At 42.1% G+C, this 26470-nt stretch overlaps 1 protein-coding gene across 1 annotated transcript; it reads left to right on the forward strand.

Annotated features, from left to right (window-relative positions):
- The first annotated feature begins 362 nt into the window (after window positions 1-362).
- NPLOC4 (NPL4 homolog, ubiquitin recognition factor) lies at window positions 363-26443 on the forward strand. The gene is made up of 17 exons (XM_063456298.1): window positions 363-563; window positions 2352-2432; window positions 7929-8041; window positions 9564-9743; window positions 12977-13025; window positions 13134-13228; window positions 15918-16041; window positions 16249-16428; window positions 16784-16870; window positions 18280-18351; window positions 18437-18563; window positions 19783-19943; window positions 20876-20947; window positions 21496-21591; window positions 21975-22085; window positions 25026-25134; window positions 25650-26443. The coding sequence occupies exons 1-17, from the start codon at window positions 549-551 to the stop codon at window positions 25805-25807; spliced, it is 1830 nt and encodes a 609-aa protein (XP_063312368.1). The 5' UTR covers window positions 363-548; the 3' UTR covers window positions 25808-26443.
- The last annotated feature ends 27 nt before the right edge of the window (window positions 26444-26470 follow it).

Genomic DNA, 26470 nt, shown 5'->3' on the forward strand with positions numbered 1-26470 from the left:
TTGCCATTCATTCCTATGGGACAAATTTCGCCACAAGAACGACGATATTCTGAGAACCATTCGCCGAAACGTTCCACAAAGTAATAGCAATCCGATCGGGAACAATCTGCACGTTTTGGTGCATATATATATACATATTGTTTATGTAGTGTAAAAACTGTGGGAGGAGTTAGGGTGGCAAATTTGGCTATTATAATAATAATAATATATATGTGAGATAACATTAAGTGGTATTACATTATACACAGTCTGTGTGTGAATGTAATGATATGATAATATTATACACTGTGTATTATATTTTATATTTATTTTATTTACTGAGAGAATATTCTCTCTGTGTCTTTGTTTCCAGTCGGAACACATTGATCGCTGCACTCGCTCTCCAGGCGGAACTCTCGGTCCCGGAACCTTGACGCAGCACCTCCAGCGGGGGAAGGAGTTCTGGGAGCACTAGTCCACCCGAACCGGCAGCCAGGAGACGTCACTGGCCGGGAATCCCCTGAGAGACCGGCGGGTACCGAGCTCGAGCGGCCCGGGGAGCGAGGGACATGGCGGAGACTATTGTGAGTACCCGGGGGGGGAGTGTGCACTCAGGGGAGTGAGAGAGCCCCAGCACTCAGGGGAGTGAGAGAGCCCCAGCACTCAGGGGAGTGAGAGAGAGAGAGCCCTAGCACTCAGGGGAGTGAGTGAGAGAGAGCCCCAGCACTCAGGGGAGTGAGTGAGAGAGAGCCCCAGCACTCAGGGGAGTGAGTGAGAGAGAGCCCCAGCACTCAGGGGAGTGAGTGAGAGAGAGCCCCAGCACTCAGGGGAGTGAGTGAGAGAGAGCCCCAGCACTCAGGGGAGTGAGTGAGAGAGAGCCCCAGCACTCAGGGGAGTGAGTGAGAGAGAGCCCCAGCACTCAGGGGAGTGAGTGAGAGAGAGCCCCAGCACTCAGGGGAGTGAGTGAGAGAGAGCCCCAGCACTCAGGGGAGTGAGTGAGAGAGAGCCCCAGCACTCAGGGGAGTGAGTGAGAGAGAGCCCCAGCACTCAGGGGAGTGAGTGAGAGAGAGCCCCAGCACTCAGGGGAGTGAGTGAGAGAGAGCCCCAGCACTCAGGGGAGTGAGAGAGAACTCGGGGGAGTGAGAGAGCGCCAGTGTCACTCAAGCTACTGTCTGTGTATAATGCTCACTGTCACTCTCTGCACAACACTCCGTGTCTCTGCACAACACTCCGTGTCTAAACTTCTTTAGGAAAGCATATCAATTAAACTGTGAACAGTTTTCCCTCCCCGCACTCTGATTCCTCTCCTGAAACGGTCATCAAATTAGAACACTAAGCCCTCAATAAACACTATCCTAGCAACCTACTTTCCTACCCTACCCTGACCTTTTGTGTCACTTTACCCCACTCCCTCTAGCATGAAAACTCATTGAGCAGGGCCCTCAATCCCTCTGTACCTGTGTGTCCAACTTGTCTGGTTACAAATAGTTGTCTGTTAGTCCCCTCATTGTACAGCGCTACAGAACTTGTTGGTGCTTTATTAATAATAATAATACAACACTCACCGTCGCTTTCACTCTCTCTCTCTGTGTAGCACGCACTGTCATTCTCTCTAATATTTGCACATTATATTCTGTGTTTGTACATACAGTGATAGATCCTAGCTGTATATTTTTATATCACTGTGTTTTAAGTAGGTTTATCAGGCTTGTAAACAAGTTACCGCTCATAAAAAGAAACTTCCGGTCCACACAATATTTAAATGCAAAATTGTCCGGTTTATTCTCTGGAATGTCAACTGTCTGGAGTCTAAAGTGATTTCAGGTGTGAAGATTTGCCTTAAAAGGTGAAATTTACTTGGAATTATCTGCATTTCACCCTGTAGTGAGTGAAACTGTGTGCTTGTTCTCGATCTTGCTGTCGTGCTATGTTTTTGTTCTTGTGTCAGTGAAGTGGGCTGCTGGATGTGTCTGTGTGCTCCACACCCTGTGTGATATATTGTCTAAATCAGAAATTATGCACAGCTGACAATTCTATTGGTAAATTTAGGCCAGCTTAGCCAAGCTGTAAAAATGGTGGAGTTGGAGAATTTGGCATTTTTGCCTATAATTTGTTTTTCCCACAATCCCTGGTTTTGTATGTTTGGAATATTGTGGACATAGCATTTCCTGGACATCTAATCTCATCAGTATCTGCAGTTCATTTATGCTCCAGAACGGACATCATCCAACTGTTGTCCGTGTCTCTAAACGTCATTATTATTTTCCAAACTGTGTTTACTGTACATTCCTGGTGAATGTGGTATATGCCATAATAAATCATTTACAAGTATTTTTTCACTCTGAATAAACTATTTTTTTTTTTTTCTGTAGACAATTCGTGTTCAGTCTCCAGAAGGAGTAAAGCGCATTGATGCAAGCAAACGTGAATCAGCAGCAACTTTTCTTAAAAAGGTAGGTTCCTTCCTGACAGCGATTTCCATGTTTGTACAGTGACAATGACAAACACGTCTGGCATATGTACCAGTCACTGGATATGTTTTGGCAAACCTTACACTGGTATAGTTAGAGCTATTTATTCCTGTCGATTATTTGGCCTATCCCTCCTGGCACTAAAAGTTATAAATAATTGCATTGGACTGAACATCCACAAATTGGTTCTGATATTAGATGTTCATTGTTTCTGTCCTTTAAGTTTCTACTTTTTCCTCAAAAAAAAAAGCAAAGATGACTTATAAGAAAACTATAAAGTCAGGAAAACAATCCCCCCCCCCCTCCCGCCCTAAAGGGACACTGTAGGCACTCAGACCACTTCAGCTAATTGGAGTGGTCTGGGTGCTGTGTCACTTTTGCACTTAGTCCTGCAATGTAAAACATCTACCAGACAGCCACTAGAGGGCTTCCTGAATTGAAACGGACGTTTTGGTCCAGTATCTGACGCTGGACGGCCTCACGCTCTGCATGAGGACCTCCAGCATCAGATTTTTCCCCATAGGAAAGCATTACCGTATATACTCGAGTATAAGCCGACCCGAATATAAGCCGAGGCCCCTAATTTTACCCCAAAAAACTGGGAAAACTTATTGACTCGAGTATAAGACTAGGGTGGGAAATGCAGCAGCTACTGGTAAATTTCTAAATAAAATTAGATCCTAAAAAAATTATATTAACTGAATATTTATTTACAGTGTGTGTATATAATTAATGCAGTGTGTGTGTGTGAGTGCTGTGTGTGTGTATGCAGTGTGTGTATGAGTGCAGTGTGTATGAGTGCAGTGTGTATATAATGAATGGAGTGCAGTGTGTGTGTGTATGAGTGCAGTGTGTGTATAATGAATGCAGTGCAGTGTGTATGTATGAGTGCAGTGTGTGTGCATGAGTGCAGTGTGTGTGCATGAGTGCAGTGTGTGTGTGTATGAGTGCAGTGTGTGTGTGTATGAGTGCAGTGTGTGTGTGTGTATGAGTGCAGTGTGTGTGTGTATGAATGCAGTGTGTGTGTGTATGAATGCAGTGTGTGTGTGTGTATGAATGCAGTGTGTGTGTGTATGAATGCAGTGTGTGTGTGTATGAGTGCAGTGTGTGTGTGTATGAGTGCAGTGTGTGTGTGTATGAGTGCAGTGTGTGTGTATGAGTGCAGTGTGTGTGTATGAGTGCAGTGTGTGTGTGTGTATGAGTGCAGTGTGTGTATAATGAATGCAGTGCAGTGTGTATATGAGTGCAGTGTGTATGCAGTGTGTGTATAATGAATGCAGTGCAGTGTGTGTATATGAGTGCAGTGTGTATATGAGTGCAGTGTGTGTGTGTATGAATGCAGTGTGTATATAATGAATGCAGTGCAGTGTGTGTATGAGTGCAGTGTGTGTGTATGAGTGCAGTGTGTATGCAGTGTGTGTATAATGAATGCAGTGCAGTGTGTGTATATGAGTGCAGTGTGTGTGAGTGCAGTGTGTATGAATGCAGTGTGTTTATAATGAATGCAGTGCAGTGTGTGTATGTGCAGTGTGTGTATGTGCAGTGTGTGTGTATGAGTGCAGAGCATTGGTGGGGGGTGGGCATTTTATTAATTATTATTTAATTATTATTTTAATATTTTTTTTAAATGTTATTTTTTTTTAGGTAACTATTTTTTTTATTTTATTATTATTTGTATTATTATTTTTATGTTATTATTTTAATTATTTTTTGTTTTATTATTAATATTTTAATTTTTTCGTCCCCCCTCCCTGCTTGTTAGCTGGCCAGGGAGGGGGGCTCTCACTCCCTGGTGGTCCAGTGGATGGGCTGTAGGAGGGGGCTGTCAGGAAGCTGTTACTTACCTTCACAGCAGCTCCTGTCAGCTCCCTTCTCTCTCCTCCGTCCGTGCAGCTCCCAGGTCAGCTCCCTCTGCAACTCTCGCGGCCGCGCGGAGCGTTGCCACGGTAACCCGTGGCAACGCTCTGACCCCGCGGCTCTCGCGAGAGTTGCAGAGGGAGCTGACCTGGGAGCTGCACGGACGGAGGAGAGAGAAGGGAGCTGACAGGAGCTGCTGTGAAGGTAAGTAACAGCTTCCTGACAGCCCCCGGTCCATGTCTGTATTATGGCAATGTAAATTGCCATAATACAGACAACTGACTCGAGTATAAGACGAGTTAGTGTTTTTCAGCACAAAAAATGTGCTGAAAAACTCGTCTTATACTCGAGTATATACGGTAATTACATTTCCTATGGGGAAATCCTAATGTGAGCGTGGCCATTGCCGTGCATGCACATTAGGTCTCCCCAGGCGAAGCCTGATCCAGCACCAAAGGACATCGGTGCTGGATTCAGGTAAGTGACTTAAAGGGTCTTAACCACTTCAGCGCCGCGGGAGGGGTGTGCGAGGGAGATTGGCACTGTAGGGAACTATAGTGCCATTAAAACGGCTTTGTTTTCCTGGCACTAGAGATTCCCTTTAAATATAGTAAAATCTTATCTTTATTCCAGACTGCTGGTGCTGGCTCTGTCCCTGATCTGCCTCCATGGCTGACATCATCAGAAGTGATTCTCTCAACCAATTACAATGCTTTCCTATAGGAAAGCATTAGATTGGCTGAGATTCTCTATTCTGATGATCTCAGCCAAGGAAGCGGGTCGGAGGGCAGAGCCAAACAATGCCGTGCCCAATCAGCATCTTCATTAAATTAATGCATCTCTATGAGGAAAGTTCAGTGTCTCAATGCAGAGGGTGGTGACACTGAATGTCAGACACACTGTGCAGCACTGCCTCAGGAAACACCTCTAGCAGCCATCTGAGGAGTTGCTAGTGGAGGTATCTCTAGGCTGTAATGTAAACACTGCATTTTCTGAAACCAACAGTGAAACCAACAGTGTTTACTGCAAAAAAACTGCAGGGACTGACTATACTCACTAGAACAAATACATTAAGCAGTAATTAAGTGTAATTTTTCCTCTACTACTGTAGTTGTTCGGTGACTATAGTTTCCCTTTAACTTTCTCTCCATTCCGCACTTTCATTGACGATAATGTCTCTCTTCCTCTCTGGATAAAATTGGTGCATGTGCCAATTGGATGCAGTGACCGATCACCTTATAGCATGCTTCTCATAGTGGACCATTAAACTAAGCTCTCACTTCCACACGAGCAACTGTTCAAGCGGTGTGAATCAAGAAGATGCCCTGGCTGTCAGCTTGACTGCCTGGGGGCACACTTTCTTAATTAATAAAAGGGCCAATTGCTCTTGAAATAGACACTTTTGTGAATTGAGACAAGGGAGACCTCCTGCTTGCCCCTAAAGCTTTGTGGTCTGGAGTGTCTTTTTAATGGATCCCCTCTCTAGTTTTTCCTCTTGTTCTCAGGTAACCTCTCCTCGTATTGGCTTTCCTCACCCACAATGGTATAGATTGGTTTAGTGAGGGTGAGTCTGGGTCTGCTAGTCTTTGAGAAACGGTCATTGATACAGTGTTACACAATTAATATTCAGGATCAACAAGATAAGATTTGAGTTAGTATGTTGCTTTACAGCCATTGGAGAGTGGGGCTGGTCACCTGACGACTTATAGGGAAGGAGAAACTGGAAAAACCATTGCAAGGAAAAAGGACCCACCAAGGGAACAGTGTTTATGCCCTGGCAGATGTCTCAATTAATGATGGCGCCTGATGATGCATTGCTGATGCTTAATAGGCAGCTAAACTTCCAAGGAAGAGAAGGAAATGGTTAATTATAGCGCAGCCATGAAATGTTTCTCTACAAGATTCATGGCATTGTGCCCAGCTGCGCATGTGTGCATGACAATCTTCTTATTGAGATGAATACATTTATAAAATATTCCAATATTTCTGCCATAGAGGATTATTTTTCCAAGCCAACGTTTGTGAGTAGTTTAGTAACTGAATGAGTGATGGCTTTCCATGTGATATTAAAAAAAAAATAATTGTAAAGATCACTGTCCATTTGTGGTGCAGTCACTCTAGGCTGTAAATCCATTCTGTACAGAGAACATTTTGTTTATCATAAACATTTATTAGAAACCTGCAGTACATATATATATATATATATATATAATTACCCAAAATTAAAGGAACACTATAGTCACCTAAATTACTTTAGCTAAATAAAGCAGTTTTAGTGTATAGATCATTCCCCTGCAATTGCACTGCTCAATTCACTGCCATTTAGGAGTTAAATCACTTTGTTTCTGTTTATGCAGCCCTAGCCACACCTCCCCTGGCTATGATTGACAGAGCCTGCATGGAAAAAAAAAACTGGTTTCACTTTCAAACAGATGTAATTTACCTTAAATAATTGTATCTCAATCTCTAAATTGAACTTTAATCACATACAGGAGGCTCTTGCAGGGTCTAGCAAGCTATTAACATAGCAGGTGATAAGAAAATCTTAATTAAACAGAACTTGCAATAGAGAGAGCCTAAATAGGGCTCTCTTTACAGGAAGTGTTTATGGAAGGCTGTGCAAGTCACATGCAGGGAGGTGTGACTAGGGTTCATAAACAAAGGGATTTAACTCCTAAATGGCAGAGGATTGAGCAGTGCGGCTGCAGGGACATGTTCTATACACCAAAACTGCTTCATTAAGCTAAAGTTGTTCCGGTGACTATAGTGTCCCTTTAAGACAAAACAACAGTTTTGTCTGTAGAGTGCTGTTCTGGGATGCCCTAAAATACATTTATGCATATTTTATAGAATTTAAAATGCTCAAATTAGTCGCTCATACTTTTTAAACCTATTGTGGCATAGTGCAGTATATACAGGCTGATTAAAGCATTGGGGAAAAGGTATTTTGTCAGTGTCGGTGTTGGGTAGGTGTGGGAGTACAACACTGACGTGGACTCCTGGCAGACAGAAGCTGAAGAGGAAATGGTGGTGACTGGGTCACTCCACTGCGATCACTGAGCGCTCCTGTTTAGCAAGGAATTGGAGAATCGGTGACATCTCTTTGTTTCTCCATTAAGTGGACACTAGTAGGGTCAAACGTAAATGGGGTTTATCATAATAATTTAATTTGTAATTCTGGGTTGCTGTCATTATGTAGCCCCACTTATATGGAAAGCAAGCTCTGTCTACTGTTTGAGTATGGATCGCCATGAAAGAACATCCAGTGCTCCAGTAGAGATCAATTCTGTAGCAGACACCAGAACTCCAAGGATAGCATTTGCACTTTGACTATTGATTGGGAACGAGAATGTCTCGCAGGCCTGGATGTAAATTGATATAAGCCCTGCCCTGTGAGGGGTCCAGTTACAGTCTTCTGTTTGTCAACTTAAGAATTCTATGACTTGTAATCCACTGAATCCTTAATAAAGCTGTTGGGTAACTCTCCTCCCCTCCCCCTGTTCCACACTTCATTCAATAATGATTCTAAATAAACTGATTTGTCTCCTGGAGCTTATTACCCATCGCTGCCCCAACATTAAAGAGATTTTTGTTTTTTGTCTCCTCGTTGTATTCCTCCAGGTAGCAAAAGAGTTTGGCTTTAGAAATAATGGTTTCTCTGTGTATGTAAATAGAAACCGTACAGGAGAAATATCTGCTTCACAAAACAAATCGCTGAACCTTCTCAAAATCAAGTAAGTTGGTTATTCCCACTGCTGTTGTGTGAATGGTGATGTTATTGAAAATGGTGTCTGCTTATTTAGTTTATGGTACTAGTTACAAGTATAGTTTGCCTCCAGTGTATATAGAGTTAGTTTAGCACTGAATGTGTCCGAGTGGCAAGGGATTTATCTCTCATCTCACAGGCTCCTGAAGGGTTAAAATCAACTCTGGAACATCTTTACTTGTTTTCCCCTTCGACATCATCTGGAACTTTATATTATTAACTGGAAGGAAGAGGAATGTTTTGGATTTCCAGATAATCTATTTGGGGCCAAAATGTTTGCTTGCAGAGCCAGCTCTAATGAAACCCAGTGTCAAAGAGGACATTGACAGAAATAGCACTCTGACACGTCTGTGCCTGTCTATAAAGTGATTTCTTTTTTACAATAGATGTGTCAAAGTAAATGTGACTGTGGCTTAAGACGTCTGACGCCAAAACATAGTAAAATCTTTTATGGGTAACAAAAAGCTTTATATTTTGTTTCCACGTGAACAAAACACATTCAGACTGCTTAGTATATACATAATCATTCTCTGATACAATCATAACGCACTGAGGAATTTACTGAATACCATTGTAAATAATGCCAATATGTTTTATACATCTGTTTTTCAGTGCCATTGAAGTGAAGTGCGGTATATTTAGAGAGAGTGAACATATCAGGGGTTAATTCACTTTACAAAAATTGTGAAGGATTGACCAGCAATTTGCACGTTTAAGTCCAAAATATCCCAAAAGATTCTCCACTGTGTCAATTTTCCAACAATGGAGGATAAAGGGACACTCCGGGCACCATAACACTTTTATCGCAATGACGATGTTGTAGTGTGAGGAGGTCCCGGGTCCTTTCTTATCTCAATGGATTAAGCTGTTAATGGTTTAACCCCAAAGTCTGCAAGGTGCGCCCAATCAACTCCTCCACTTCTTCTGAATGTACGAGGCTTCCATCTTCAGGTCTTTTTTAGCTCCACAATATACCACATAGGAACCGCACTCAATCCACATAAGCTAAGGGTGCTAAACCAGACCACGGGCCAGCACAATCCCCACAAACGGAAATCTTGATAATCGAGAAGAGGTCCAAACACTCCAATAGCTTGAGGCACATTTATTGGAACAAAGGGAACCCACAAGCTTGACAAAGGCCCACTTGTGGGTCGAAACATTGCAGTGTACATTTTGTTAAAATAAATGTGCCTGGACCCCTTCACTGTTATCTTTAGCTCCAGACTGAGGTAGCCATCAGGATACGTGTCACTTTCTGGATCTTTCATAGATCTTCACACTCCAAAAGATTGGTATTGGGGAAATAACAAGATGCGGCAGATGAAAGTCACATTCTGCTAAATACACTTTGATTAGACACCTTATGTGACGTTATGAACTCTTATGAAGCCAGTCACATGCAGTGGCGATAGAGAATGCAGATTATGCTGGTTCCTTGTGGCTCATTCCCAAGTCTTTTCCTAATTTCTATTTTCCTTTTATTACAGACATGGGGACATGCTATTTCTGTTTCCAAGGAATGCTGCTGGACCCTCCACGGAGGTTATGGATACATCAGCCTTGACCCAGAGTCGACCAATGAGTGCTCCCCAGGTGGTGGAGGATGAAATTGACCAATATCTGAACAAGCAGGATGGAAAGATCTATAGAAATAAAGACCCCCAGCTGTATGTAGGAATGCTTACCAAGCAATTCAGCTTTGGTCCCTGCCACAGAAGCTCCTTAAATTTGCATAACAGAAACATCAGCTGTGCAGACACACCTGTAGAATATTTATTTTTATGTCTATGCTCTATCAGGTTTTCATGTAACATGAAACTAAAATGAATCAAACTCGTGTTTAAGTGGTTTGACAGGATGTTTCAGAGTGGAGCTAATTACGAGGCACTCCTCCACACAGGAGGTCGGTGTGTGCACTTGTGCCATGTTTCTTGCCGTAGTTTGATAGGGTGTTTCAGAGTGGAGCTAATTAAGAGGCACTCCTCCACATGTGAGGTCGGTGTGTGCACTTGTGCCATGTTTCTTGCCATAGTTTGATAGGATGTTTCAGAGTGGAGCTAATTAAGAGGCACTCCTCCACACAGGAGCTCGGTGTGTGCACTTGTGCCATGTTTCTTGCCGTAGTTTGATAGGATGTTTCAGAGTGGAGCTAATTAAGAGGCACTCCTCCACACGTGAGGTCGGTGTGTGCACTTGTGCCATGTTTCTTGCCATAGTTTGATAGGATGTTTCAGAGTGGAGCTAATTAAGAGGCACTCCTCCACACAGGAGCTCGGTGTGTGCACTTGTGCCATGTTTCTTGCCATAGTTTGATAGGATGTTTCAGAGTGGAGCTAATTAAGAGGCACTCCTCCACACAGGAGCTCGGTGTGTGCACTTGTGCCATGTTTCTTGCCGTAGTTTGATAGGATGTTTCAGAGTGGAGCAAATTAAGAGGCACTCCTCCACACAGGAGGTCGGTGTGTGCACTTGTGCCATGTTTCTTGCCGTAGTTTGATAGGGTGTTTCAGAGTGGAGCAAATTAAGAGGCACTCCTCCACACAGGAGCTCGGTGTGTGCACTTGTGCCATGTTTCTTGCCGTAGTTTGATAGGATGTTTCAGAGTGGAGCTAATTAAGAGGCACTCCTCCACACAGGAGGTCGGTGTGTGCACTTGTGCCATGTTTCTTGCCGTATTTTCATAGGGTGTTTCAGAGTGGAGCAAATTAAGAGGCACTCCTCCACATGTGAGGTCGGTGTGTGCACTTGTGCCATGTTTCTTGCCGTAGTTTGATAGGATGTTTCAGAGTGGAGCAAATTAAGAGGCACTCCTCCACATGTGAGGTCGGTGTGTGCACTTGTGCCATGTTTCTTGCCGTAGTTTGATAAGGTGTTTCAGAGTGGATCTAATTAAGAGGCACTCCTCCACAAGTGAGGTCGGTGTGTGCACTTGTGCCATGTTTCTTGCCATAGTTGCCCCTGTGCCGTATTCTGTTTTTCTCACATAATGTGTTTTACATTCTGCTTCTTTTGAATGCTAAATTCAGGGTTAGTGATAAGATAATTCTCTCCCTATCCGAAGAGAGAGGATCATTTAAGTAAATTTAAGTTTTAAATGGAAGCCTGCCCTATGGGTCTCTAAACAAGCATTCTGAAAGGTTGTATATGGGTTAATAAACAGGTCAGTCTGATAAGGACTCTTCTGGAGTTAGGAGTGCATTTCTTGGAGCATGGGCCACCATCGTCCCATGATGCTCTATGGTGTTTGAGAGCTTGATTCTTGGGCATTCTTGTTCCCCTAGTGCACCCCAAGCACAACTTCATGGCTAATTTGAATAATAAATCAAGTGTACCATGGGAAATTGTAAACTACATCTAGAATTCTAAGTGTTGTTGCTACAGCGCTACGGAATGTGATGGCACTATATAAATAATAATACATTAACCAGCAGGTATTCCATAGCACAGACACACTGTTACATCTTAATGAAGCTGATAATGCATACAGAGCCATACATAGATTTTAGGTTTTATGAGCCAATGAAGACTAGTTGGTGCTTTCCATGTTCCTGACCAACATTAACATTTAGAAGATTTTTACAAAAGATTTAAACAAAAAGCTATTTACAGAAGAATTGTATATGTGTATGGCTGTGCCTAGGCATTTAGAAAAATATATCCCCGGCCTATACTGCCAGATTATCCAGTGAATACAACAACCAACTGAATTTAAAAACCAGATAAAGTGAGGTGTATGTCTACATTTCATTATATGTCGGCTGCATTAAACGGTATTTCTTTCAAAAAATATATATATAGATTTTTCTGTACCCTAAAACTGCAATTCCGTATTGTTTGAGTATTTTAAGGGATGTGCTGGTATTTCTGTGAATACTGCTTGCAGTGCACATGGCCCACATCCAGTAAATAAAGTTGCCTTGCTAACACAGGCTATTTTACAAGGCATTGCAGGGCTCTCTATACCTTGTCCTATAGGGTCAGGATTCATTAACACAATGCTCTGTGCAGGCTTCTATTAATTAATAAGGGGGTTTAAAGAACAGTCAGCTCAGATTTGTTTTTAACCCCTTAAGGACCAAACTTCTAGAATAAAAGGGAATCATGACATATCACATATGTCATGTGTCCTTAAGGGGTTAATATAATAATTATTTCTTCAAGTTGTGACAGGAAATATTTGGTTTTAAATGAAGAAAATGTAGAAATGTAAAAAATGAAAAACTTCTTCTCTACCTCTGGTATAAGATAGGATCCATCAGACATATACATACACCCATTCACCGTGGGTCAGTCAGTGTTTGAAAACCAACAGTAAGTCTCTATGGTATTCACTGTTTCTTTGTATGGAGTGAAGCCGGGAAGACCATAGAGACTAACTGAAGGTTATCCTGTCACATACTAATAGGGGATGAGTCTTCCTCTTTATTACTTAACTTGCTGAAATAATTATTATGCTCATTATTATATTAAACAATCATTTTTAGACCTGAGCTATGAACTTTTTTTTTTTTTTTTCTTGGCATGATAAGTACCAGCACTCGAAAAAAGCAGGAGATAAACAGTTTATTGTAACATTGCTTTTGTAAACCGTTTATGTTGTATTTCTTTTTTTACTTTTTGGCTTGTAGTATGTCTTAACATTTGTTATTCATTATTTGTTTGTGATTATATCATTATTGCAAATTGCTAACAATGTAAAGTTTATTTCTAAAACGGGGTGTGATCTATATTCATTTATGTTTTCCACGAATAAAGTGCAATGTCCAAATATTTAGAAAGCATTTATCACATTTACATTTTTTTCGTGTTGTGACATGCATTCATGATAGCAAATTAATCAGCATAAACCCAAACCTGCTAACTTTTTATGTTTTTTTTTTTTTTAATTGTCTCCATCCAGATGTCGCCATGGACCTCAGGGTAAATGTGTACACTGCGTACCCCTAGAGGTAAGGCCCTTTTATCATTTTATAGTCTCCATCAGTTCTTTTGTATTTTTTTTTCAAGGGGGAGGGGGGCTAGATTGATGTTTACATTTTGTGTTTGATCGCTCACAGCCCTTCGATGAGGATTATCTAAATCATTTAGAGCCCCCAGTCAAACACATGTCCTTCCACGCCTACATCAGGAAGCTGACCGGAGGTGCGGACAAGTAAGTGATGACCATTCCAGAAATTGTAGCATTCTGTACAAAGTGGGATTTGTATTGTAATAAGTATGAAACGCTATTAATTGGAAAATCTGTAAATGTGAATCAGTCACTGGAAACCAGTGGAATGTTAAAGTTGTCTGTGTCTACATAGCATCGTTATTTCTGTTGGCTTCATTCATCAGGCACATAAATCGCATGTAGTTTTGTCTTCATTCTGAAACATGGCCTTTGCTTCTTGCCTAGTACATCTGAAAGCCAGTTCGATATATTAATCATTCACTTTAATGACCATGTGGATCATATATTTATGTTTTACAGCAGCAGCTGTATTGGCCTCTGTGCCTATGGTTCAAATGGTACCAGCACCCCGGCTTCACTAAAATGGAAAGGTTTTCTATAATTGTTCAAGCACTACTATTCCCCACCACCTTTTTATTCTGTATCTGGCAATATCTGAATTGAGTGAAAAGTTAAAAGTTTGCTCACTTTTTTATTTTTCTTCTATTTCATGTGTGCAAAATCCATGAAATGTTATTTTTTTTTGTAAATCTTTATTTTTCAGTGCCGGTTCAATATTACAAGTTTGAAATATGCCACAACAGCAGTCTTACAAAACGTTTCAACAATCAATATATACTGCCATTGGGGCTAGAGTGATCGTACACATTTTTTCATACAAGGCTAAATAGTTATAACGACATGGTCTCAATACCAGTGTAAACTATGCGTATCATGTCTAGTGTGAAATTAGGGTGTTGCACCTATAACGAGATGGTACTGGTACGGGGGTTGCGCTATGAAGACACCTGTCCCCTTTAGTCGTGGAGAGGCATAGGTGAATGTACTAGTGTAGGAACTAGGAGTTTGAGTATCGTCTATGTGTGGGTTGTCTATAACCCAAGATATTTGTGTCTGAGCCGTGTTGAGGAGGGGTTCTCAAAGATGGCAATGGAGGTCTGTGTGAGTGAAAGCTTGTACCATTCAGGCGTAATGTGTTCCAACGGTTGCTACGCCTCTTAACCCTGAGACATTAGGGGGGGGGGTCAACGGCAATCCGCTGCCGCGTTGCCTTACGGGTACCCGGTCAGTTACAACCTAACGTCGTTAGAGAAAGGGAGCTGACTGTATACAGGTTAAACATAACTCAGTGTGGTGCATTAAACAGGAGAGTAGAGCATAGAAAAACTTGAACAATAACAAGAACTGAAGGTCTGGTCTTTGAACAGTTCATGTTTCAGGGAATTGGTTCTGGGTGCGAGTCGTCTTCACCGGTAGTGTTGTTGTAGAGTCCCAGTGTGTGCAGCAAGGCCTGCCCTTCTTCCCCGTTAGCGATTCTGTAGTGTTGCTCTCCTTTGGTCACCCAAAGCGTTCTGGGGGTTGCCCATCTGTAAGTCAAGCCCGCTGTGCGCAGGGTGGTGGTTATGGTCTGCAAACTCTTACGCCATGCTAGTGTATCTCTGCATAAGTCCTGAAAAAACGTGATTTGGTGAGTCTCAAAGTCATATGGCGTTTTCCCTTTTATGGCCGTTATTAGGGCTATTTTATCTGTGACGGTTTGGCAGCGGAGGATTATGTCCCGAGAGGCCGACTTGGGTGCCTTTTGGGGTTTAGCAATGCGGTACACCCCGTCAAACGTAAAATGCTTCGCCTGCTTGTTAGGAATGAGCGAGGCCACCAAGCGTCTTACAAAGTGGGGCAGTTCGTCCAAAGGTATGGACTCTGGGACCCCCCTGATCTTAATATTTTTCCTCCTACCCCTATCATCGAGGATGTTTACCTGTCTGACGACAGAAGCTTGTGATGTTTGTAACTGGGCCACTTTGTCTGTCAGTGAGTTCAGGGCTTGGCTCAGGTCTTTTACTTCTTTTTCCGTGGTCTGTGTTCGGGCCGACAGTGTCTGTACCTCTGCTGCCAGCCCCTTCAGGTCTGCTTGCCACATGATTTGCAGGTTTCTTTGGAGTCCCATTAACATGGCCTGGATGTCCATTTTCGTCGCTGGGGTTATTGCACTATGGGCTTGTGCATTCGAGGTGCCTGCAGTGGTCTCAGTTGTGCTGTGTATGGAGTCCTCATCGTCAGACCTTTTAGGTGAGGTTGCCTTGGGAGCCTGGGCCTGTGCGGGTGGATGATGCTGCAGTATGCTGCTGCTGTCCCTGTTAAGTGTGGGGGTGCTTGCTGTCAGTTTGTTGGACCTCCGTCCCATATCTGCAGCTATCGGGGAGTTTACCTCCGTGGGTTGCGGGCTTTGTTCAAGCCACGTTGTCAGCTCCCTGGTGAGGTACTGGTCGCGTGTGCGATAGGCCCCTTGCCCCTTGCTCCGGCGTTTCGTGCCCGACGGCTGAAAAAAAGGCATCTGCGTGTTCAGCAGGGTGCCCAGACGCTGTGCCCGTCGTTGGTTTGGGTCGATGGGTGTCGGGTATGCTTGTTTTTGGGGTCTTTAGTGCCCGTTGTGCGGAGCGCTCAGAAAGGGCGACTGCCTCGGTGCGCCGTTGGCTCCGCCCCCCTGAAATGTTATTCTTACCATTAAGGTGCAAAGGCAGAAAATGTCAGCAGGTAGTTAGATCATGTTGTTAGAGATTAAAGCATTCATAACCCAAACCTGCTTCTTGTTCTAGATTGATGTCCCAATTACCTGGGTTAACACAGATTAAGTAACGCGGCTTTAATATCTCAATCTGTCTGTTTTCAGGGGGAAATTTGTGGCCTTGGAAAATATCAGCTGTAAAATCAAATCTGGCTGCGAGGGGCACTCCCCATGGCCCGAAGGGATATGTACCAAATGTCAGCCGAGTGCCATCACGCTTAACAGACAGGTACGGTTCATTGTATGACATTTTTTGTTTAGATTACCAGTGAGCTATTTCTGTGGAACTTTATGCAGTGGGTGTGAACAATATTGGGAAGCAGGGATACAGTAGGATGTCCTGTATGTTCTTTTCGACACTAGTAACTATGAGTTGACAATTTAATTAACATTTACTTTTAATGTTATTTTAACTTTTCTCATTATTTCACCTTAGAAATACAGACACGTGGATAATATTATGTTTGAGAACCATACAATCGCAGATCGTTTTCTGGACTTTTGGCGCAAAACTGGCAACCAGCGCATTGGCTACCTTTATGGTCGTTACACCGAACACAAAGATATTCCACTGGGTCTTCGGGCAGAGGTAGCTGCTATCTATGAACCTCCACAGGTTAGTCCTAAATGGCCACCCACCAAGTACACAAGTCACTGACCAGGCTTGATGTGAGCTGGTGTTTGGAATCCTTGTGCAGTATCGCTGACATTGGAACAAAACATTGCATTCTCTGGACCCATGTCTACCATTTATGCTTGCCCATATGGTGTTGATGCCAATGGAAAGGCTCTAAATATTGTTTCTCTACAATCACAACCCAGCAAACCGTGGAAAAGAAATCTAATGTTCATTATTCAGAAATTATTTTATCAGGGAAAATACACTGGGATTTCCAATCTTACAATAATGTGCCCAGAAATGTCACAGTTCCAGTGTGCATCTCACTGTATATTGTTATTTTGTTTTGTAGATTGGAGCTGAGAACAGCGTGGAGCTGCTTGATGATCCAAAGGCTAAAGTGGTGGACGAGATAGCAGCCAAACTTGGACTTGGAAAGGCAAGAACCAATCCCGATTTCTATATATTAAATATAGAGTATCCTGATGCAATAGGTCCCATGGATTCCCAATATCCTGATGCAATAGGTCCCATGGATTCCCAATATCCTAATGCAATAGGTCCCATGGATTCCCAATATCCTAATGCAATAGGTCCCATGGATTCCCAATATCCTGATGCAATAGGTCCCATGGATTCCCAATATCCTAATGCAATAGGTCCCATGGATTCCCAATATCCTAATGCAATAGGTCCCGTGGATTCCCAATATCCTAATGCAATAGGTCCCATGGATTCCCAATATCCTAATGCAATAGGTCCCATGGATTCCCAATATCCTGATGCAATAGGTCCCATGGATTCCCAATATCCTAATGCAATAGGTCCCATGGATTCCCAATATCCTGATGCAATAGGTCCCATGGATTCCCAATATCCTAATGCAATAGGTCCCATGGATTCCCAATATCCTAATGCAATAGGTCCCGTGGATTCCCAATATCCTAATGCAATAGGTCCCATGGATTCCCAATATCCTAATGCAATAGGTCCCGTGGATTCCCAATATCCTAATGCAATAGGTCCCATGGATTCCCAATATCCTAATGCAATAGGTCCCATGGATTCCCAATATCCTAATGCAATAGGTCCCATGGATTCCCAATATCCTGATGCAATAGGTCCCATGGATTCCCAATATCCTGATGCAATAGGTCCCATGGATTCCCAATATCCTGATGCAATAGGTCTCATGGATTCCCAATATCCTGATGCAATAGGTCCCATGGATTCCCAATATCCTGATGCAATAGGTCCCATGGATTCCCAATATCCTGATGCAATAGGTCCCATGGATTCCCAATATCCTGATGCAATAGGTCCCATGGATTCCCAATATCCTGATGCAATAGGTCCCATGGATTCCCAATATCCTGATGCAATAGGTCCCATGGATTCCCAATATCCTGATGCAATAGGTCCCATGGATTCCCAATATCCTGATGCAATAGGTCCCATGGATTCCCAATATCCTGATGCAATAGGTCTCATGGATTCCCAATATCCTGATGCAATAGGTCCCATGGATTCCCAATATCCTAATGCAATAGGTCCCATGGATTCCCAATATCCTAATGCAATAGGTCCCATGAATTCCCAATATCCTTAATGCAATAGGTCCCATGAATGTGTGCGCTGGATGGTCTGCCATCTAAGAATATCGCAAAGCTACTTTACATTCTTTATTACGGTCATACCTCAGCACAGAAATAGCTTTGATACAGATTTGTATAATATTTGGATATAAAGTCTGTATTCTCCCCTCGATGGTAATTGTGTTGTAATATCTTTCTTGAAATGTAGTTTCTTTGTAAACCGGTTCAAACTGTTTGTTCATTTTCTGTTAAGGTTGGCTGGATTTTTACAGATCTTGTTTCAGAAGACACAAGGAAAGGTACTGTCCGGTACAGTAGAAATAAAGTAAGTTATGTCCGTTTCCTGCAGACGCTCAGCTGAAAGTCTTAAAATCTGCCAGTCACAAATAAAACTTTCTGCCCCTTTCCAGGATTCGTATTTCCTGAGTGCTGAGGAGTGCATCACGGCAGGATACTTCCAAAACAAACACCCAAACCTGTGCCGTTTGTCGCCAGATGGACATTTTGGCTCCAAATTTGTCACTGTTGTGGCCACAGGTAGATGCAATACTGACTCCCTTTGCAGTGCTCATAGGTTGGAAGGAAGCAACGTGGAATCCTGAACTTGGCTTCAGAAAACATTCTGCAACACTTCACTTGTGTCATGAAATCTTGGGGCTCATTCGCTAAATTGGCAGATGTGCTGATTAACAATCCGGCTTCAGAGATTGGAGGTTTGATCTCGACCAAGTTGGTTATCAGCTCACCAATTTTACCTGTTTAATGAATAAACCCCACTTGTTTTTTTATTCTAGCAGTATATACTGTGTTGCACTCCCCTGTAGTGTATAGTCCTCTCTAAGCATCTCTTTGTATCTCCACGACCGATTAATGTTTGGCTTTCTTTATTCTCATTTTCAAAATACTGAAACCTGAATTATGACTCCAAACTATTTCCATTAAAAATTAACATGATTGGCATCATCGCCAGACCTGCAACTGTCGCATTTTCCCACAAGAGAAGGTCTTGACCTCAATGAGCTCCTGAGTTTGTGGCATTGAGGTGTTGGCCTATCGACTAGCTCAGGGCTGCAGGGACGCCACTCCCTGAAGATATCAAGATGCTCAACCCAGCGGATATTCTCTTACTGCTTTAAATCTGCCAACTATGGGAGTAGGTTAAATGTCTGAGCCCTCGCATATGGCGACCTACAACCTCAACATTAGGGTTTTGCTGTCTCCGTAGCCATCACCCTGGTTTGTTATTTATTGTTTAATTTTTTTATGGTTTTATTTTGTTTTCTTATGGCTTGTTTTGCTCCATCACTTTTATTTGAATGGAAGTAAATCCTGTTGCCATACCTGCTTTTAGGGCCATACCATTATCTCCCAAACTTGGTACTTTGCACTTTATTCCTTCCTTAAATCCCTGAGCTTATTCAAGGTGTAGTAACTACAACTGTTTATATTCTTTAGTTACACTCCACGTGTCGAGCTAGCTATATATGTTTTACAAGCTTAGCCTCCGTTTCCAGTTTAGAAAATGCAAGCCTTGCCTGATTTAAAAATAAATAATTGAGGTTCTGCTACACGATTGTAATTGTTATGAAACGTGTATACTTCTTGACTTTTGAATCTTTCGATGCATGTAATGATCTTCTATAGACCTTAATAATAAAAGCAGATTGACAAAAATCTGAAAAATAAGGTAATAAATTTATCACGAGGACCGATGTAATTATTTCTAAGACCTTTGTTCCTTTGCTGCTTGTTTCAGGGGGACCAGATAACCAGGTGCACTTCGAGGGATACCAGGTTTCTAATCAGTGCATGGCTCTGGTTCGGGATGAGTGCTTGCTTCCCTGCAGGGATGCTTCAGAGCTGGGCTATGCCAAAGAATCCAGCAGTGAACAGTATGTGCCTGATGTCTTCTATAAGGTCAGTCTTCTTTGATAAAGGCCAGTCTTGGTAACACACAAATTACTGTGCGTCTCTTGGGCGGCAGCAATAGCTATAGACGTCTTTAACCCATATACATAGAACAAGAGCAAAAAAAGTTACCTGCACACTATCCCAAATCCCTATACACATTTAAATAACAGGATTTTAGTTTCACTCTAATGGCCATTAAAGTGTAAGCTCACTTGCCACGTCAAGGCAAACCTCTTGTGTTAGTCCTACACAATTCACCTGGCTGATTTCAGGTAAAAGGCAAAACCTGTAATGAAACGGAAACTATGTTTTTACTTTAGATATCTCCGTTAATGTGACTTTAGATCATACATTCATATGTCCTCATAATAATAATAATAATAATAATAATAATAATATGAGTATCCCAGCTCAAGAATATCTTCAGAGATGATCAAAAAGTTATCCAAGACCCAGGCTGCTCTCATTAATATTTGTATTCCTTTAATTATTTACGTATATTTGTATACATTTTTACTACTTAGACACTTTAAAAAAAAAAATCATGTGACTTGCAAGATGAGCAGTAATTCATCTAGAATAGCATTCATTCCCTGTTCATCTACTCAGGAAACCTCACTCTCCATTCTTTGCATGCTATGTTACCTGCAGCAGGCTCAGGGATATGACATCATGTGAACCCAGTGCTTCCCAAAACAGTCCTCAAGGCACCCTTACCAGTCCAGGATTTAGGGATTACCCAGTTGTGTATAAAGTTTTGTATTTTTAAATACACCGTAGACACAATTGGGTAATCCCTAAATCCTGGACTAGTAATAGTGTCTTGAGGACTGGTTTGCCAGGTGCCTGATTAGCATATTTTATGTGTGGCAATAAATAAATATAATTTGTAATAGTAATCTATTGCTAGCTCATTGCTTCTTCTTTCACTACTGCAGGACGTAGACAAATTTGGCAATGAAATCACCCAACTGGCACGACCACTTCCCGTAGAGTATTTGATCATTGACGTGAGTATATCTGTGGCCGTATTACTTTGGATCTACAGATTATATATAGTGTCTGTGTGTGTGTGTGTATACAGGATTCCAGTCTATATATTATATTCTACTATATAAAATGTATATATGATTTCAGTCTCCATTAGCCACCCGCAAAGTTAAGCCGTGTGTTATTTTGTTTTGTATTCCTTCCTTGCTTTACATTTTGTCTCTGGCCAAACAATAAACCTTAATACTCGTTGAAATAAAATAGTGTGTTGGCCTGTTACATTTTACTCGTTTTGTAACGAAGTGTGACAATTTTTTTTAAAATTTTATTAAAGAGGCTGATTAACAAAAGTGGCCACACTATTTAGGACATTGCAGACAGCATTTAAGCCCTGAAATGTGCCTAGGGCCCTTTTGCCTAATTTCGGCATCCTGCCTTAATCATAGTACAATCTCTTTTGATTGACTCACCTGTGCTAATGCAGGAATATTAACTGTTTAAGGGAACGTCAAAAGGGTGTATTTAGCCTGCTATGTGATTGTTACAAACTTTCCTTCCCACCTTCTAGATCACGACCACATTCCCCAAGGATCCTGTCTACACGTTCTGCACCTCCTCCAATCTGTTTGCCATTGAAAACAGAGATGCCCTGGGTGAAACTCAGGTGAGAATGATGTCAAATGTAGTTTTATATGCACCTTGCTTGTAACTGCATGAGATGACCTGTAGGGGGATGTAGGTTCTCATGTAAGATGTGTTTTAAGATCTCTATATAAGCTTTCCTACTGGCTATTGTAGAACTGAAACTGCCATCATGCTTTGCCAGCCATGCTTGAGGAATAACTTTAGACTACCAGTATTCTGGCATCTGTGACCTTACTTAGTCTAGTGGGGCTCTGTGTGCTGTTAAGGGGAATGGACATTGGACACTGGTGGTTTTATTGGTGGCACAAACGGTCATTCAATCTGTAGTGAAGTGAACTCCATTAAAAAGCTGCAGAGCAGAGATTTGCAATAACCCCTGGATTCATGTTTTCTCTCCCTAAGGACTTCCACAGTTTGGCCAACTACCTTTCCCAGAATTTAACCTCCAATTTTCTTGAGATCATCTCTGACTTTCATTTGCTTCTTTTCCTGGTAACCAACGAGGTTATGCCTCTGCAGGTAAGCATCTGGCTTTAAAGGCTTTTTGTGCTGTCAGCATCTGATTCAAAAAAGATCTGTATTTACATCAGTGCTAAGCAGTGCTTTTCAGGTGAGATCGGCTCCTGGCTGAGCAGGAAGTTCCCGTAAGACAAGAAACCAGAAGAATTAGATGCTTTAGTGAAGAAAAAAATAAACTGATGGACAGAGGAAATTGTGCTTTCATGTAAAGTGCACCCACACTTATTATATATCTTTATTATTGTACTTATTATATATAATTTTGTTCAGGAGTTATAGGGCTTTCATTTCAAATTAAATATTTATATGTGAAACATAATTTAATATGAATAAAATCTAAAATTGTGAAGGAATTTAAGAATGTTATTTTCCAAGTTCTGCACACTTATATTTGTGTTCAGTGATGTATCATGAGTACAACAGTAAACCAACCTAATGTACAGGTTTAATGGGGTTGTGGAAAGTTACAGGGTATAGTCCTTGCCCATTTCAAAGGGGTCGTGCCTTTAATTACCACAATCTATTAAGAAGGGGCCTTGCTTTTAAGTACAGATATGTTAATAAAGGGGCTGTGCCTTTAATTACAGCAGTCTAGATGGAATGGGGCTGTACCTTTAAATCCCATGATCTAGTAACAAAGTTGCTGGGTCTTTAATTATAGAGATCTATTGTAAAAGGGGTTGTACCTTTTATCACCGCTATCTAGAAGGAAAAGGGGTTGTGCCTTTAATTATAGCGATCTGTTAATAAAGGGGCTGTGTCTTAAATTACAGGAATCTAGTGGTGCAATTTAAACCTTTTTGTAAGAATAATTTGGTTCAATTTTAACTCCTTAAAGGGACACTATAGATACCAAAATATTAATGCATTTGTTTTTGGCCATATGAATACACTGTGTCTTTGCATGCTCAAATCTTTATACTTTTTTTGCACAAAAATAAATATTTTACTACAAACAGGTAGTGATATCCCTGGGTGTCCTCTGCTTCTAATGCAGGTTGTTTTGCAGTTCAGATCACTCAGTGCTGTCATTGGCTGAGCTGTGTATGTACATTGATAAGGAAGTATTTTTCTGGAGTCAGAGGGCGTGGCTATAGATGCAAAAACTATAAAGATTTAAGAATGCAAACAATACAGCACATTAATGAGGTTAAAACATATCAAATGCATTAAAGTAGTATTTGTGCCTCAATTTCCCTTTAATGACCACAAGGCTCTTTTGAGATGCGACGTGTGTGATCAAGGCCTTTTTGGCACTTTTACCATGCATTCATTTTACCACAATTTCTCCACTTCTGTTCCATTTTTTCCTGTATTAGTTGAACTTTAATCCAACACTGGGGGCTAGTAACAGAGCAGGATATACAGACTGTACATTAAAGGAAGTTTAAACATTAGGTCACTTCACAGGAAGTGTTTAGGAAGGCTGTGCATTTTACATGCAGGGAGGTGCGACTGGGGCTGCATAAACATTCCTAAATGGCAGTGAAACTACAGAGGCATAATCTGTACACCAAAACTGCTTCATTAAGCTAAAGCTTTGTTGGTGCTTATAGTCCTTTTGAGGGGTTAAAATACGTTTCTTTTTCTGTTGCTACTTTTTTTTTTTTAGCTTGGCTTTGAGTTAAAATAAACAAAACAAATTTTACGAAAATGTTAATATTGTGCTGGAGCTCCCTTCATTGCAGTGTTTTACTGCAATTCTCCAGTAACTTTACACACAAACACACACAATTGTTTTTATATTGTTCCCTAGAAATCCCCATATTTGAGTATTGTTCCGTCTACTGGAACAATGATCAGAGGCTGCAGTCTGTCACAAGCCAAATTCCCTGCGCTGTTTGCCAGTGCTGGCTTGGAAGGTAATGATGCTGGCAAACCACACAACCCTTCTTTTATGAGCTGCCCATTGGCTGGATCCTGTTGCACAGTGAGAGGGAGTGTGGAACTGGGCTGAGATTGTCTGCCTGGTAATAAGGATAAATAAGATGTTTCTCATTCACCGGTGCAGTCAGCAGAGGTGTTTAAAAATATATATCACGGTGCAGTCAGCAGAGATGTTTATAATAGAGCACCGGTGCAGGCACAGTGTTTTGGATAGCACTGATGGTAAAGGGTTCAGTGAACGCAGAATAGAGATTATGTGGCTTTTTTGGAGTGTACAATTTGGCTTCTCAGTTACCAGGCTTACTGCCAATATATTTAACCCCTTAAGGACACATGACATGTGTGACATGTCATGATTCCCTTTTATTCCAGAAGTTTGCTCCTTAAGGGGTTAAAGGGAATCTCCAGTGCCAGGAAAACAATCCGTTTTCCTGGCACTGCAGGTCCCCTCTCCCTCCCACCCCCCAAACCCCGGTTGCTGAAGGGGTGAAAACCCCTTCAGTAACTTACCTGAGGCAGCGACGATTTCCCACGTCGCTGCTTCTTCCTCCGCTCCGCTCCTCCCTCTGATTGCGTTGGCCAGTGGGCGAGACTGATCCCGCCCACCGGCCGGGGAGACCTAATGCGCATTAGCGCTCCCCATAGGAAAGCATTGAAAATGCATTTCAATGCTTTCCTATGGGGAAATTAGCGACGCTGGAGGTCCTCACACAGCGTGAGGACGTCCAGCGACGCTCTAGCACAGTATAGTTTCCTATAGAGCAGTATAGTTTTCTAGTAGACAGCCACTAGAGGTGGAGTTAATCCTGCAAGGTAAATATTGCAGTTTTTAGAAAACTGCAATAATTACACTTGCAGGGTTAAGGGTAGTGGGAGTTGGCACACAGACCACTCCAATGGGCAGAAGTGGTCGGCTTGCCTGGAGTGTCCCTTTAATAAACCAAACTGTAAGAATTCTTCTCTTATAGTTTCAACATAGGAGTCACACACTCACCTTGTAGTGGATCACACTGTGGATTCTGTGGGACTGATTCTTACTCTGTTCACCTGCAGGATAGTATCAGTTTACTCCTGGATGCCGTGAGGACCAGGAATGAAGAGCTTGCCGAAACCTGGAAGAAATCAGAGCAGTGGGCAACCATCGAACAGCTGTGCAGTGAGTTCCTTTTAAAGCACCATAATACCATCTATTGGGAGGGATGTCCAGCTTAACTTGTTTGTACTGTAATGCTTGTCAAACATCTCTGGCTGGTCAGACGTTGTGGGGAGAGCTATTCTGAGGGTGGAGGGTGGATCCAGAATAAGGGAGTGTCGCACCATGTGTCCACAAGCTGGATTTGGGCTTTTATTAATTACACTGTGGTAGGTGTGAATAAGGGGGTTCCTTTCTACTTCATATTGAATCCATGGTTGAAAACCCCTGGGCATCTGTGAAACCCACATGTAGGTAATGATGCATTATGGGAATCAGTCAAAGCCTACAATGATCACACTGCCACCTGATACTTTCTGCCGCTAGCTGTGCTGAAAGGGCATAATAACCAATCCTGGTCTTCCTTTACAACAAGTTCGGCCAAGAATGGGCTCTTTGTATTATGTCTGTGTAAGGCAAAATTTTAAACATGTAATCCACCTGCTGATTTTTTTGTTTGTTTTTTTTTTGTTTCTCAGGCACCGTTGGTGTTCAGCCCTCTGAACTTCAAGAATTTGGAGCGATTGGAGGAACCACACATGTTCCTGCAACTGCCATGTGGTCCTGTTTGCACTGCACCTTTATGAATCAGGCGGGTACAGACCAGTGCGAGATGTGCCGGCTTCCCCGGGCCTAAGAGCAGTCCTTTTGATTGGGGGGCATGCAAAAAACATCGCCCTCAAGGAGCTGCCCCTTTCAGCCAGCTTTCAGCCAGTCCCCAACCCTGTTATGTTGCTTTTAGGGCTCTGTGAGGGAGAAGCCCCATGTGCCGGTCCTGCAGGTATTCACTTCTCCATGAGTTGCCCAAAGCAGTGACTGCATCAAAGGTTACTCATCCACAGACAAAGGCAAGCGCCATCATTTTTGGGTGCGAGTTGTCATTTTGGCATCCTTGTATTAACCCACAACATTAAAGTACGGTATGCAGTTTACAGAAACCCCCAAAAATATATAATACATATATCTAGATTTGAAACGTTTAACCATAATTTTTTGAATTTTATTTAATATCCATGCAGAACCACAATCCCGGAGACCATAACTCTACATGTTGCAAGCAGGAGATATATGCCATCCTGGCACTAGAAGGGTTATGGTGTTAGCGCTAGTTACCATTGGCATCAAGTGTTTCACTTACCCTTTTGTTGCCAATCACTGTTTGTGTTACAGTCATTTCTGGTGCTCAAAAGGTTAATGGGGGATCTCATTCCCAAGACACGATATATGTTTGTTTTAAAATTCTAGGGATTAAACTTTGCCCATTCCACAAATAGATCTTTCTCTAATCCTTTAATGTGTT

The sequence above is a fragment of the Pelobates fuscus genome, chromosome 5 (genome assembly GCF_036172605.1).
Source record: "Pelobates fuscus isolate aPelFus1 chromosome 5, aPelFus1.pri, whole genome shotgun sequence".
NCBI lineage: Eukaryota > Metazoa > Chordata > Amphibia > Anura > Pelobatidae > Pelobates > Pelobates fuscus.